Source organism: Cetorhinus maximus, chromosome 3 (genome assembly GCF_964194155.1).
Source record: "Cetorhinus maximus chromosome 3, sCetMax3.hap1.1, whole genome shotgun sequence".
NCBI classification, from domain to species: domain Eukaryota; kingdom Metazoa; phylum Chordata; class Chondrichthyes; order Lamniformes; family Cetorhinidae; genus Cetorhinus; species Cetorhinus maximus.
The window spans coordinates 88327672-88341115 of NC_135881.1; the positions used below are offsets into that span (position 1 = coordinate 88327672).

General features: G+C 40.4%; 1 protein-coding gene across 1 annotated transcript in view; it reads left to right on the forward strand.

The window, feature by feature from the left end:
* Positions 1-13444, forward strand: part of znf830 (zinc finger protein 830) — a 69544-nt gene that overhangs the window by 8922 nt on the left and 47178 nt on the right. Inside the window, exons 3-5 of the mRNA XM_078538641.1 lie at positions 330-453; positions 8135-8168; positions 11534-11766. Coding sequence (XP_078394767.1) covers positions 330-453; positions 8135-8168; positions 11534-11766 — 391 coding nt within the window. The remainder of the gene's footprint in view (positions 1-329; positions 454-8134; positions 8169-11533; positions 11767-13444) is intronic.

Genomic DNA, 13444 nt, shown 5'->3' on the forward strand with positions numbered 1-13444 from the left:
GTTGTTTTAATTGGCTGCCACCATTCATGACTGAATGTGGCAAGACTGCAAAGCCTTGACCTGAATAGTTACTTTGCGGGATTACTTAGTTCTGTCAGTAGCATGCTGGTTTTGCTGTTTAGCACGCATGTAAACTTGTCATGTATCTTCACAAGTTTGACACCTCATTTCCATTTACACGAGGCTCCTGGCACTTATCGGCAAATACCTGAATCTGGCAAAATTGCTGTATTCATTGGTCAATACTGCCGTGTTCCCTTCCATTAAGAGTACATTCTTAAAGGTAGCTCTATTTGGGTTAAGTGCATTAATTATTTGGTTCCTTGCAGAACCTTGAGAAACAAAAAGCTACAAAACAAACAACAGGGCCATCACTTGTTCACACATCAACAGCTCCTGTAGGGAAAAGAAAAGTTACAGATGCAGGATCACAAGCAACAAAGAAAGTCAAAGGTAATGACCAATTAAATATTGTAAGAATAAGAGAAGTAATGCCTGGGAGAGTATTTATAAAATGCTATCCACTTAACTTAGTAAAAGAAAACTTTTATATTGAGCTAATAGTAATTTTTTTTCTCTTTGTGGCTTTGGATTGAACCAGGCAGCCTATAGTGTATTTTTTCTAGGTCAAGCAGCTCCAGTTATCTCCTTCACTGTTACGTAATGCTGGTTCCCTTTGCAATTAGTGGAGCTACTGAGGAATAGAAATATCGGCAATAATTTATAAAATGTTAAACAGAGACTCTATCTTGTCTGTCTTCTCAGGTGAGTATAAACAATCTCATGGTGGTAATTGAAGAAGGCTTCTGGCTAATGTTTATCCCTCAACCAGCACTGCTAAATAAAACAGATTATCCGGTCACAATATTTGAGGAATGATACCAACCAGTTCTGCAAACATTTATAATGGAATTTCATGAATAAATATTTTCCCTTCATCATTTGTTGGCAAAGCAATAGAATCATCCAAAATATTTATTTTCAAAAATGTTAAAATGAAGTGCCATTTTTTTCTCTGAAATTTCAAATGTTCTATACTAGGCTTTTAAACAGGATTTAAAAGTACATATTTTATATGATGAAATATAACTCAATGGACAAATATAGTGATTTTTAATTTCCTCATTAAATTTCTTAATTAAAACTTCAGCCTCAGCTTGGATGTAATATTTTACTCTGAGCTATGACTGTAAGCTGAAGGCAGATTCTTCAGTCTGAACATGTGCACAGTTTCCTTGGATGTACTTAGTCTTGCTCAGCTGCTGTGTGGTTGGTATTCAAAATTGTTTGGAGAAAGATCTAATTACCAAAACTTTACAAAAAATTGATTTTTTTAAGAGTTTGTGTATGGTAAACTTGAGAAAGCATGTGAAGCTGAAATACAAGAATTAACTTAAGATGAGGAAAGACACACTTTAAGTTTTTTGAAAAATGCGAAGGAATACAAATAGAAGAGCTCTAATTATCGCACGTATTTTTTCTTGATAGCTATTAACTAACAACTTTGAAACTGAGAGAGAAATAAATGGATACAGATGAGACCAGGAACTAATCACAAACCACTACATTCAATCCTTCTGGAAATTTCATAGTAAGTTGCAAACTAATACTTCTGAACTCCAAAGCCTTCACCCTAGTTCTGCCAAAATTGAGGGCCTTCCACGAACACTATCAAAGCTTCAGCTACCCCTAGTGTTACTAGAGACCAGGACCAACCTCAAAGCTGAGGACTGCTCCCAGTGCAGCACCTAGTATTGCTAACTCCAAATACCTAACTCCAACTATTATATCATGTAAACCACCCTGCTGTTTATTGCAGCTTTGATAATGGTAAGGGATAAAAATGAGATACATGAGGAATATATATAAAATAAGGATCATTCAATCATGGTTTATATAGACCAATGTACAGTGCCACAGATATCGAGCCCAAAAGCACCAGTAGAAAATCTCAGAATATCATGCATAAAATTGAATCTTGACTTATTCAGTTCCTGTAAATCAGTGATGCTATACAGCAGTAACACCTCAACACCTGTAAACCATTGCTCATGTTAAGTTGGATAGTACAATGCCACAGGAGATCTGCAGATAGTATAATGAAACAAGTAATAGTATAATGAAACATAGCCTGCCGCACTTCACACACCATACTCAATGGAGAGAGAAACAGAGTTAACGTTTCAAGTTTGTATGACCCTTCTTCAGAGCTCTGAAGAAGGGTCATACAGACTCGAAACGTTAACTCTGTTTCTCTCTCCACAGATGCTGTCAGGCCTGAGTTTTTCTAGCATTTTCTGTTTTTAATTCAGATTTCCAGCATCCACAGTATTTTGCTTTTAACACACCATACTCAATGTCTCTTATTCAAAATTGAATAATCAAGAATGCAGATAATTTGGAAATAATGCAGCAATACTTTAAGTATAGAAAATAACTTAGTCTGCAGCTTCTTAACAACTTAATAAAAAGGTAACAAAGTTAAGCTTGTGTTCTGCACCATGGAAAGTAATGTAAATTCTGAATTAACTCTGCATAAGATGCTGTCTCCAGTTATGGTAATTCATTCCACTAGTTCTATCTACTCTGGTTCTCTTCCTCCTGTACTATAATATAAAGCAGAGTATAGAGCCAGCAAAAGAGCCATTCTTATTTCTAGAATCAAATGTAACGATGTTTTCAACAGAAATCAAAGGTGAAAATGCCTTCAGTGCTTCCTGGATCGGGTGAATATGGGTGTCTGTGTGCTTGAAAGTTTGGTTGCAATTTGAAGAGACTCCAAAAAAAAATGCAATAGCAGGAAACGTGCATTTGAAACTTTGGAGATGGGTTGTGGTATCGATAATGGCAGTGTGTTTGGGTAGAGAGATGAATAGATCTGGAACACTACTCCTCCCAAAAAGCTGTTCAGGCTAGATTAATTGAAAATTTCAAACCTAAGGTAAGGAACCAAGGCGGGTAACTGAAGCCGAGATGCAGGCCAGGCATGAATGGCGGAACAGACTTGGGGCTGAATGGCCTACTCCTGTAGACATAAAATATCAGAGTTTTGGGGTATTGTACACATGCACAATAACACGTACCCAAAATTCCATGTATTTCATTTATGCTACAGTTGTGCATGTCTCTGATCCTTACAAAGCAATGTATCTTCAGGTTTACCATGAACATCACCTTATAAAATGGTGTGCCGTCTAACTGAAAATGCATGGGAATTGCACTAAATACATTTTTAAAGAAACTTTACATCTACATTTACAAACATTACATTCCTGACTACTTATTTATTACAGATAGAAAACAGTCTTTAAAACTGTAGCTGAAATTGCTGAACAGATTCTGATTTGTGAATTTCTTGGACCACAGTTAACTGCAAATTAACTCGGAGACTCTATATTTAATAATTATTCTTTGTGACCATACAGGAATATAGATTCATCTTACTGACAGTGTAATGTGCATTTCATGTCATAACAGTCCTGTCCTTACAAAATAATCTTTTATTATGTGCAAAATGACAAAAGTTCTGCCAGTTTGTACATATAATTTTATTTAGAATCCATTAAAAATCTTGCTTATACTATTCTTTAAATGTCACAGTTGTTTTCTGTTGCACCTATTTCCATCACATCTATCTTCATGACTAGACTTAGCTATTCATTTTGCTTGGTTCTGATTGAGCTATCCAAACTGGACATCCGAAATGTATTGTGGTGATGACCTTCTGGAACTCACAGCTCTGTCTCCAATTTAAGCACTGCTTCTGTCTACCTGAGTTGGAGCTAATAAAACTGGACCTGTGACCTGATGCTGCCTGCTTCTGCACCCTGTTTCAGCATCCCTTCCCCTTCCCACTTTCACCTTAAAGGCCTTTGCCAACCACACTCCCCCCTAGATACGAACTTACAAATTAGGAGCAGGAGTAGGCCACTTGGCCCTTCGCATCTTCTCCGCCATTCAGTGAGATCATGAGACTTTACCTCCATATTCTTGCCTACCCCTGATAACCTTTCACCCCCTTGCTTATCAAGAATCTATCTACCTCTGTCTTAAAAGTATTCAAAGACTCTGCTGCCACTGCCTTCTAAGGAAAAGAGTTCCAAAGACACTCAACCCTCTGAGAGAAAAAAATTCTCCTCATCTCTGTCCTAAATGGGCGTCCCCTTATTTTTAAACTATGAACCCTAGTACTAGATTTTCCCACAAGAGGAGGCATCCTCTCCACCTCGACCCTGTCAAGACCCCTCAGGATCTTAGATGCTTCACACAAGTCGTCTCTTACTCTTCTAAATCCAGCAGATGCAAGCCTAGCCTGCCCAACCTTTTCTCATAACAGAACCTGCCATATCCAGGTATTAGCTTGGTAAACCTTCTCTGAGCTGCTTCCAACGCATTTGCATGCATCCTTAAATAAGGAGACCAATATTGTACACAGTACTTCAGATGTGCCAATGCCCTGTATAACTGAAGCATAGCCTCCCTACTTTTATATTCACTTCCCCTCGCAATAAATGATAACGTTCCATTAGCTTTCCTAATTGCTGTACTGGCATACTAGCCTTTTGCAATTCATGTACTAGGACCTCTAGATCCCTCTGCATTGCAATCTCTCACCATTTAGATGATATCCTTTTTTATTTTCCTGTCAAAATGGACAATTTCACATTTTTCCACAATATGCCAGGTCTTTGCTCACTCACTTAACCTATCTATATCTCTTTGTAGCCTCCTTGTGTCCCCTTCACATCTTACTATCCTACCTATCTTTGTGTCATGAGCAAATTTAGCAACCATACCTTCAGTCCCTTCATCCAAGTCACTTATAAAATTGTAAAAAATTGAGGTCCTAGCACTGATCCCTATGGCTCACCATTTGTTATATCTTACCAACCAAAAAAAGACCCATTTATGCCTATCCTCTGTTTCCTGTTAGCTAGCCAATGTTCTAGCCATGCCAATATTTTACCCCCTATACCATGAGCTTTTATTTTTTGCAATATCCCTTGATGTGGCGCCTTATCAAATGCCTTCTGGGAATCTAAATATAGTACATCTATCAGTTCCCCTTTATCTACAACATGTTACTTCGTCAAAGAACTCCAATAAATTGGTTAACACATGATTTCCCTTTCGCAAAACCATGTTGACCCTGCCTGACTACCCTGAATTTTTCCAAGTGCCCTGCTATATAACGTCTTTAATAATAGCTTTTACAGTTTTCCCTTTTCTAATGGCCAGTAAAGTTGCTAAAACAGTTAAAGAAGGCTGTGATTATGAGTCTGAGACTCAGAATAAGAAACAAAAAGAAAAATTATCGTGAAGTAACATAACAGGACAGGAAGACACTTGGGGTTTGTTTTTACCAAGGAAGAAGATGCTGCCCAAGACGTATTGAAAAAGGATGAAGAGACATACGGACTCGAAACATTAACTCTGTTTCCCTCTACTGATGCTGCCAGACCTACTGAGTTTTTCCAGCATTTTCTGTTTTTATTATAGTGGAAAAGGAGATAGTTGAGACATTGGATAGGCTAAAGATTGACAAAGAAGAGATATTAGATAGGCTGGCTGTACATAAAGTTGATAACCACCTTGACTGGATGACTAAGATAAAAGGAAGACTTGCATTTATACAGTTATCAAAACGCTTTACAGCCAATGCAGTACTTTTTTTGAAGTGCAGTCACTGACGTAATGTAAGAAATGTGGCAGTTAATTTGCACTCAGCAAACTCCCACAAACTACTAGTAATGTGATAATGAATGTATAATCTGTTTTTGTGATGTATATTGAGGGATGAATATTGGCCAGAACACTGGGAATAACTCCCCTACTCTTCATAATAGTGCCGTGGTATCTTTTACATCCACATGAGCAGGCAAAAGGAGCCTTGGTTTAGCATCTCATCTAAAAGACAGCACTTCTGACAGTGCAGTGCTCCTTGATTAATGCACTGATTTTTGTGCTCAAGCCCTGATGTGGGACTTGAAACCAGAACTTTGTGATTCAGAAGCAGGTTTGCTACCAGCTGAGGCAGAGCTGAAACTGAGGTGCATCTAAGGATGCTGATGGAAGTAAGGGTAGAAATTGTGAAGGCACTAGCCATAATCTTCTAACCCTCCTTAGAGGGTTGATGCCAAAGGACAGGAGAATTTCAGATGTTACACCCTTGTTCAGGGAAGGGTATAAGGATAAACCCAGTGATGACAGGCCATCCAGTTTAACCTTGGTGGCGGGAAAGCTTTTAGAAATGATAATTTATGACAAAATTAACAATCTCTTGGATAAAAGTGGATTAATTAAGAAAAGCCAAGCATGGATTTAAGGGCAAATTGCCAACTTGCATGAGTTTTAACTAGCTTGAGTTTTTTGATGAGGGAATAGTGTGTCGATGAGGGTAATGCCATTGATATGGTGTACATGGACTTCCAAAAGGCATGTGGTGTACATGGACTTTCAAAAGGCATTTGATGAAGTGCCACATAACAACAGGCTTGTTAGCAAAGTTAGAGCCTGTGGAATAAAAGAGACAGTAGCAACATGGATACGAAATTGACTAAGTGACAGGAAACAGAGAATTACGTAAAGGTGGTTTCTTGGACAAGAGGAAAGTACAAAGTGGGGTTCCCCACAGCTGGTGTTAGGACCCCTGCTTTTCCTGGCCTATATTAATGATCTAGACTTGGTGTACAGGGCACCATTTCAAAATTTGTGGATGACTCAAAATTTGGAAGTATTGTGAATTGAGGGGGATTGTAATAAACTTCTAGAAGACATATACAGGCTGGTCGAATGGGCATCAAGCGTCAGATGAAATTTAATGCAGAGAAGTGTGAAGTGATTCATTTTGTTAAGAAGAGCACAGAGACACCCTTTATTTTATATTGTATCATTTTAAAGGGGGTTCAGGAGCAGAGGACCTGGGATGTATGTGCATAAATCATTAAAGGTGGCAGGGCAGTCTCAGTAAGCGGTTAATAAAACATAAGGGATCTTGGGTTTTATCAAAAGGGGCAGAGAATACAAAAGCAAGGATATTATGATAAACCTGTGTAAAACACTAATTCGGCCTGAACTGGAGTAGTGTCCAGTTCTTGGTACCACACTTTAGGAAGGATGTGAAGGCATTAGAGAGGGTGCAGAAAAGATTCATGAGAATGGTTCCGGGAATGAGGTACTTCAGTTACATGGGTAGATTGGAGAGCCTGGGATTGTTCTCCTTGAAAAAGTTGAGATTTGATAGAAGTGCTCAAAATATTGAGGGGGCGGGGCACACTAGATTGGGGGATGCTATTCCTTTTGGCCGACGGATCAAGAACCAGAGGACACTGATTTAAGGTGATTGACAAAAGAAGCAATGGCAACATGAGGAAATACCTTTTTGCACAGCATGTGGTTGGCATCTGGAATTCACAGCCTGAGTGTTGTGGGGGCAGATTCAATCATGACATTTAAAAGGGATTTGAGCGAATATTCGAAGAGAGAAAAAATATTGCAGGCCACAGGGTAAAGGCAGGGAAGTGGGACTGGGTGAGTTACTTTTCAGAGAGCTTACATGTATCGAATGGCCTTCTTCCGTGCTGTGAACATACCATTCAGTAATTCTAACCCCATGACCATTGTGTGGGCCCTCCCTCTCCCTAGTGTTAGGAGATCAGATTTAATATGAAATAATAGGTAAATGTTTACTTATATTTAGGATTATTTTTGCCTGGTTGAACTTATATTGAGCATTTTATAGAATGCAGTTTAATATTTATTTTTATATACAAAATTCATTTTGTGTTCATATTTATTACTTTTTACTGCCAATTGGGAATTTCCCTAATGTCTTATCTATCTTCAGATTCTCCACAAGAAAGCTGCGAGAGATTGTTCCTTTTGCATGTACTGTCTTTTGCTATCTTTCTCTCTCCCTCCCCCCTCCCTTAGTCCATTCCTGTCTCACACATACATAGAAATAGGTAACATGATAGATTTCAAACGGAGATCCAGGGTGGGAAATTCAGTAGAAAAATACCCTACCAATACATTACATGCTGTTCAAGATATTGTGTAGCTAATTCTATGCTAAAACCTTGATCAATATTTCTTCCAACTGTGGCAAAGTAACTATTTGGTTTACCTTTTACAGCATTCTGTGAATCCAGAACACCCACAGCTTCTGGGTGAGTAATTTTGTCAGCAAAGATTACTTATTCATGTTTCAATGATCTTTAACATTGCATTTGGACAGAAGTTTAAAAAAAAACTTGTTCCTACTTGTTTCACAGGTTAATTTTTATTGCTTTCCTTTTTCTGTGCTTCTGGGCCAAATCTTCTGAGGAGTGGCAATTGCCCCTCCAATCTATTTACTTATCTTGCACCAGAGTTCCAAATTTCTCACCCAGACTTCTGAACCAGGCCCCCTCTGAAATATGGACTGTACCAGTCCCTGAATCCTCCTTTCGTAGTGCAGGAGTATCGGGGAAAGTCAACTCATGACCCCTTTTCACTCCACTAGCTGCCGCATTCTGGTAAGTTTAAATGTCCCAAAGCTACTTTGACAAGCTACAAAGAGAAGTTATGTGTGTAAGGTAAGTGGGTGAGGGAGTAGGATGGCATATAAGTAGGGTGAGAGGGTCAGGGAGGTTGTCAGGTCGTGGGGGAGAGTCAGGGGCTGTCAGGTCTGGGGCTCATAGTCGGGTCGGGGGTGTCATGGGTAGTTGGGGGTTTGGGGGGGGTTAGTCAGAGGGAGGTTGGGTTGGGGCTTTGTGGCGGGATTGTGTAGTCAGGTGGTTGGGGTTGGCGTCAGCACCTGCAGTCAGCAGCACCTAGAAGAGCTATCCAATCCAGTCTAGACTATGGCTCCAGAGTGGAGCAGCTGCGTTCTGAGAGAAACCAAAGTGTGGCAACACAGGAAAATGGGTAGGTGATTGGTTGGTGAATATTTTGCTCGTTATTTTCAAAACTCGTAATTTATTAGACACTGTATGGTTTTATTAGTTGTAGTAAGGTTTGCTAGCAGTAGGAAAGGTTATTGGGAGTAGCAGTATTTATTGATTATAAATTAATTAAGAAAAATAAATGAATTAACACACGACAACGATGGTAGAGTAGGTGGTGTGTCGTGACTACAGAATGTGGGAGCACCTGATTGCCAGTCTGATCCAGGGCAAACACATCTGCACTACATGTCTGGACTTGGGGAGCTTCGGCTCAGAGTCATTGAACGGGAGGCTACCTGCAGACACTGTGATGCATCAGGAAGAAGGAAAATTACCGATCTTCTAATTTGGTCAGCGATCAGGGACAGGAGGGTGTGATTGCGAGTGAGGCTGGTATGGAGACCCAGAAGATAGAAGTGGAGGAGCCTCTGCTTTTGCAGTTGTCCAACAGTTTCTACGTTCTTGCAACCTGTATGGATGAAAGCGGTGGCTGCAGGGTGGACGAGCAAAACTGACCATAGCACCAAGGTACAGGGAGCCATTCAAGCAGGGGGAATTAATAGGAATGTAGTGGTAATAAGGGACAGTGTGGTCAGGGGTTGGTGTGGGGGTGAGGGAGGGGGTGTACGTGGTGTGGTGTAGTGTGATCAGGGGTTAATCAGGTCTGGGAGGTAGTCAGGTGGTCAGGCATTCAGGTAGGTGGTTGAGTCAAGGGTTAGTCCAGAGGTGGGGAGGGGGGGTGATTTTGTAGGGGCTGTGGTGGTGGTTAGCCAGGGATCAATAGTATAGTTACCCAGGAATTAGAACTGATTTTGGTCCTTTTAACTTTTCTGGGTAACTATACTGGTAAGTGAGTCAGAACCATCCAATGCCTGTGACCTTAACTCAGCGTTTTGGAGGGTTCCGGATGCAGAGGAATTGTCCATTAGAAGTCGAAACTTCCTGAGCAATTCCCATGTAGTCAGTGCATTGGAACTTCCAAGGGGTACCCCAGTGCATCTTGGTTGGTATCTCCGGGATACGACTTTCTGGAGAACGGAAGTTCTGGGCCTCTGTCTCCTTTCTCTATATGCCTCTCGTATATTTCCTTTTATTGGCATCTTTGTGTTTTGTGTTGACTTGCACTCTTTGTGTAAGTCTCTCCTTCACCATATCCTCTTCTATATGTTATCTCCTCTGTGTACCTCATACCCTTTGCCTATCTAGCTAATTTTGTCACTCTGATGTCACTTCCCATATTGACTTTGGACCTTTCTTGGGGCTTTGATCTTCTCATTTTTTTTGTATGTTTGATTACAGCCTAAACCCAGTTCTCCATTTCATGGAAGGAATGAATAGAGAGACAGTAGCCAGTTTGGGATTAGGGGACAACTGGGAATAAGCAAATTAGCAACAATACACAGAAAAGTTGAAGTTGGGAATTATGATCAGGTTTATCAAGGTGAGTAAGAGAGAGTAGTGATCTCTGGGGCTGAGAAGAAATGAGTGGATGGACCGTTGGCTAGCAGTCAGGAGTATCAAAAATAAAAATAGCTGGAAAAACTCAGCAGGCCTAACAGCATCTGCGGAGAGGAATACAGTTAGCGTTTCGAGTCCGTATGACTCTTCATCAGAACTAAGGAAAAATAGAAAAAAAAAGAGTCAGGAGTATCAACCTGACCAGTTTGAAATCAACTAACTCAACATGGACCAAAGTCTGAACCTAAGACTTTCACGATCTATATGGCTCGGCTACTCACTGCCATAGGGAGCTATAAGCTATTTGTACACATAAGGGCTCTTGGGAGTGACTCTTTTCTCAAGTTTCTAACTCCTGAATTGTTGCTAAAACAGTAATATATTAGAATAAATCTCTGAGATCAGGAGTAGGAGCAGAATCAGAATTCTAAAAATTAAGATCAGTTTGTTTAGCTCTATGATAGCATTCGCTAAATTTTCAGCACTCTCGTTTTATTTTCTCTGTCCTATTTCTGTAAATTTTCCCTAATTGCTATATATCTAAACAATATTAGCAATATAACCACTAATAAGGCCATTCCCTGCTCCACTCCATTACTGACTTTAAAAAAATAATTGTTCTCAGTAGTTTAACAGCAGAATATTAATCTAAACTTGTATTTAATTCATATATTAAAATTACATTTTCAACCCAGCTTACTTTTAAGGAATATAAATAATTTATGCAATAAATAGTAGGGGAGGAAACAAGGGCCGAATTATTAACAAGATCAGATTGTTTGCAGGGGTCTTTTCACAATAAAGTACCTGTAATATTTTGAATATTACAATAAAAATATTCAATGAAAATGTTAGATGATTCAATGAATTTGTTCTATCTTTAAAGTGGCAAAAAAAAGGCAATATGAAGGGAAACTTTTTTACACAGTGTGTGGTTTCAGACACAAAGCTGCCTGAAAAAGTGGTGGAGGCAGATTCAGTCGTGGCATTTGAAAGGGAATTGGATAAGCAACTGGAGGGGAAAACTTGTAGGGCTACAGGGAAAGGGTCAGGGAGTGGAGCGAGTTGCAGAGAGCCAACATGGACTCAACAGTCTGAATGGCTTCCTTCTGTGTTGTAACCATTCTATGACTTTATATGTCTCACAGGTTGCTGGCTGATTGTATTGATCCAGGAAATAAAGTGCCTCAACAGCCAATATCTTCACAGCATTCTGGACTCAGCTTAGGAGTTGACGATTATGAAGAAGATGGTGATGACATGGAGGAAGAGGATAAGAAAGGTGCCTTGGCTGAAGCATCTGTGGTAGTAGCTCCTTTACAGAAAAATGCTGCTCTTCCAGCACCAGTACAGACAGAGGCTGGGCATGGTCTACCTGCTGGTAAGTATTTGACTGACAAGTATGCAACACTCCTTCTTTAAGCATTGATCATTGTTGACACAATTATTTTTGGAATAATCGCGTGACCAATTCAGAAAGTTGGAAGGCTATTGTTTGCTTAATTGGGAGTCTGTTTGCTTAAAAAGTAATGGTACCGCTTCTACATAAGAACATAAGTAATAGGAGCAGGACTAGGCCATTTGGCCCCTCAAGTCTGCCCCGCTATTCAATAAGATCATCGCTGATCTGCCCCAGGCCTCAACTCCTCTTGCATGCCAGCTCATCAAAGCCCTCAACTCACCGATATTTCAAAAATCTATCTATCTACCTCCTCTTTAAATACTTTCAGTGACTTAACCTCCACAGCTCTATGAGGCAGAGAATTCTAGACATTCACTATCCTCTGTGAGAAGAAATTCCATCACATCTCAGTTTTAAATGAGTGTCCCCTTATTCTGTAACGATGTCCTGTAGCTTGAGATTCCCCTGCTAGTGGAAACATCTTCTCAACATCTACCCTGTCAAGCCCCATCAGAGTCTTGTACGTTTCAATAAGACCACCCCTCATTCTTCTAAACTCTAATGAATAAAGGCCTAACCTGTTTAGCCATTCTTGGTAAGTCAACCCCTTCATCCCAGGAATCAGCTTAGTGAATCTCTTTTGAACTGCCTCCAATGCCACTATATCCTTTCTAAATACAGGGACCAAAACTGTACACAGTACTCCAGGTGCAGCCTCACCAACATGCTATACAGTTGTAAGAAGGCTTCCCCATTTTTAATCTCCAACCCTCTAGCAATACAGGACAAAATTCAATTTGCCTCCTTAATTACTTGCTGCACCTGCATGCTAACTTTTAGTGTTTCGTACACAAGAACACCCAGATCCCATTGTGCTGCACTTTTTTGGAGTCTCTCTCCATTTAAATAATAGTCTGCCTTTTGATTCTTCCTACCAAAGTGCATGACCTCACACTTTCCTACATTAAACTCCATCTGCCAAGTTTTTGCCCACTCACTCAACCTATCTATATTTGGGTGCAGATTCCTTATGTCCTCATTACAACATGCACTCCCACCTATTTTTGTACCGTCAGCAAATTTGAATACATTACACTCTGCCCCCTCCTCCAAGTTTTTTATTCATTCACGGGATGTGGACTTCGCTGGCTGGGCCAGCATGTATTGCCCATCCCTAGTTGCCCCTGAGAAGGTGTGGTGTGCTGCCTTCTTGAACCTCTGCATTCCATGTGGTGTAGGTACACCCACAGTGCGGTTAGGAAGGGAGTTTCAGGATTTTGACCCAGTGACAGTGAAGGAACAGCGATATATTTCCAAGTCAGGATGGTGAGTGACTTGGAGGAGAACTTTGAGATGGTGGTGTTCCCATCTATCTGCTGCCCTTGTCCTTCTAGATGGTAGTGGTCGTGGGTTTGGAAGGTGCTGTCTAAGGAGCATGGGTGAATTCCTGCAGTGCATCTTGTAGATGGTACACACCGTTCCTACTGTGCGTTGGTGGTGGAAGGAGTGAGTTTTTGTGGATGTGGTGCCAATCAAGTGGACTGCTTTGCCCTGGATGGTGTCCAACTTCTTGAGTGTTGTGGGAGCTGCGCTCATCCAGGCAAGTGGGGAGTATTCCATCACACTCCTGACTTGTGCCTTGTAGATGGTGGACAAG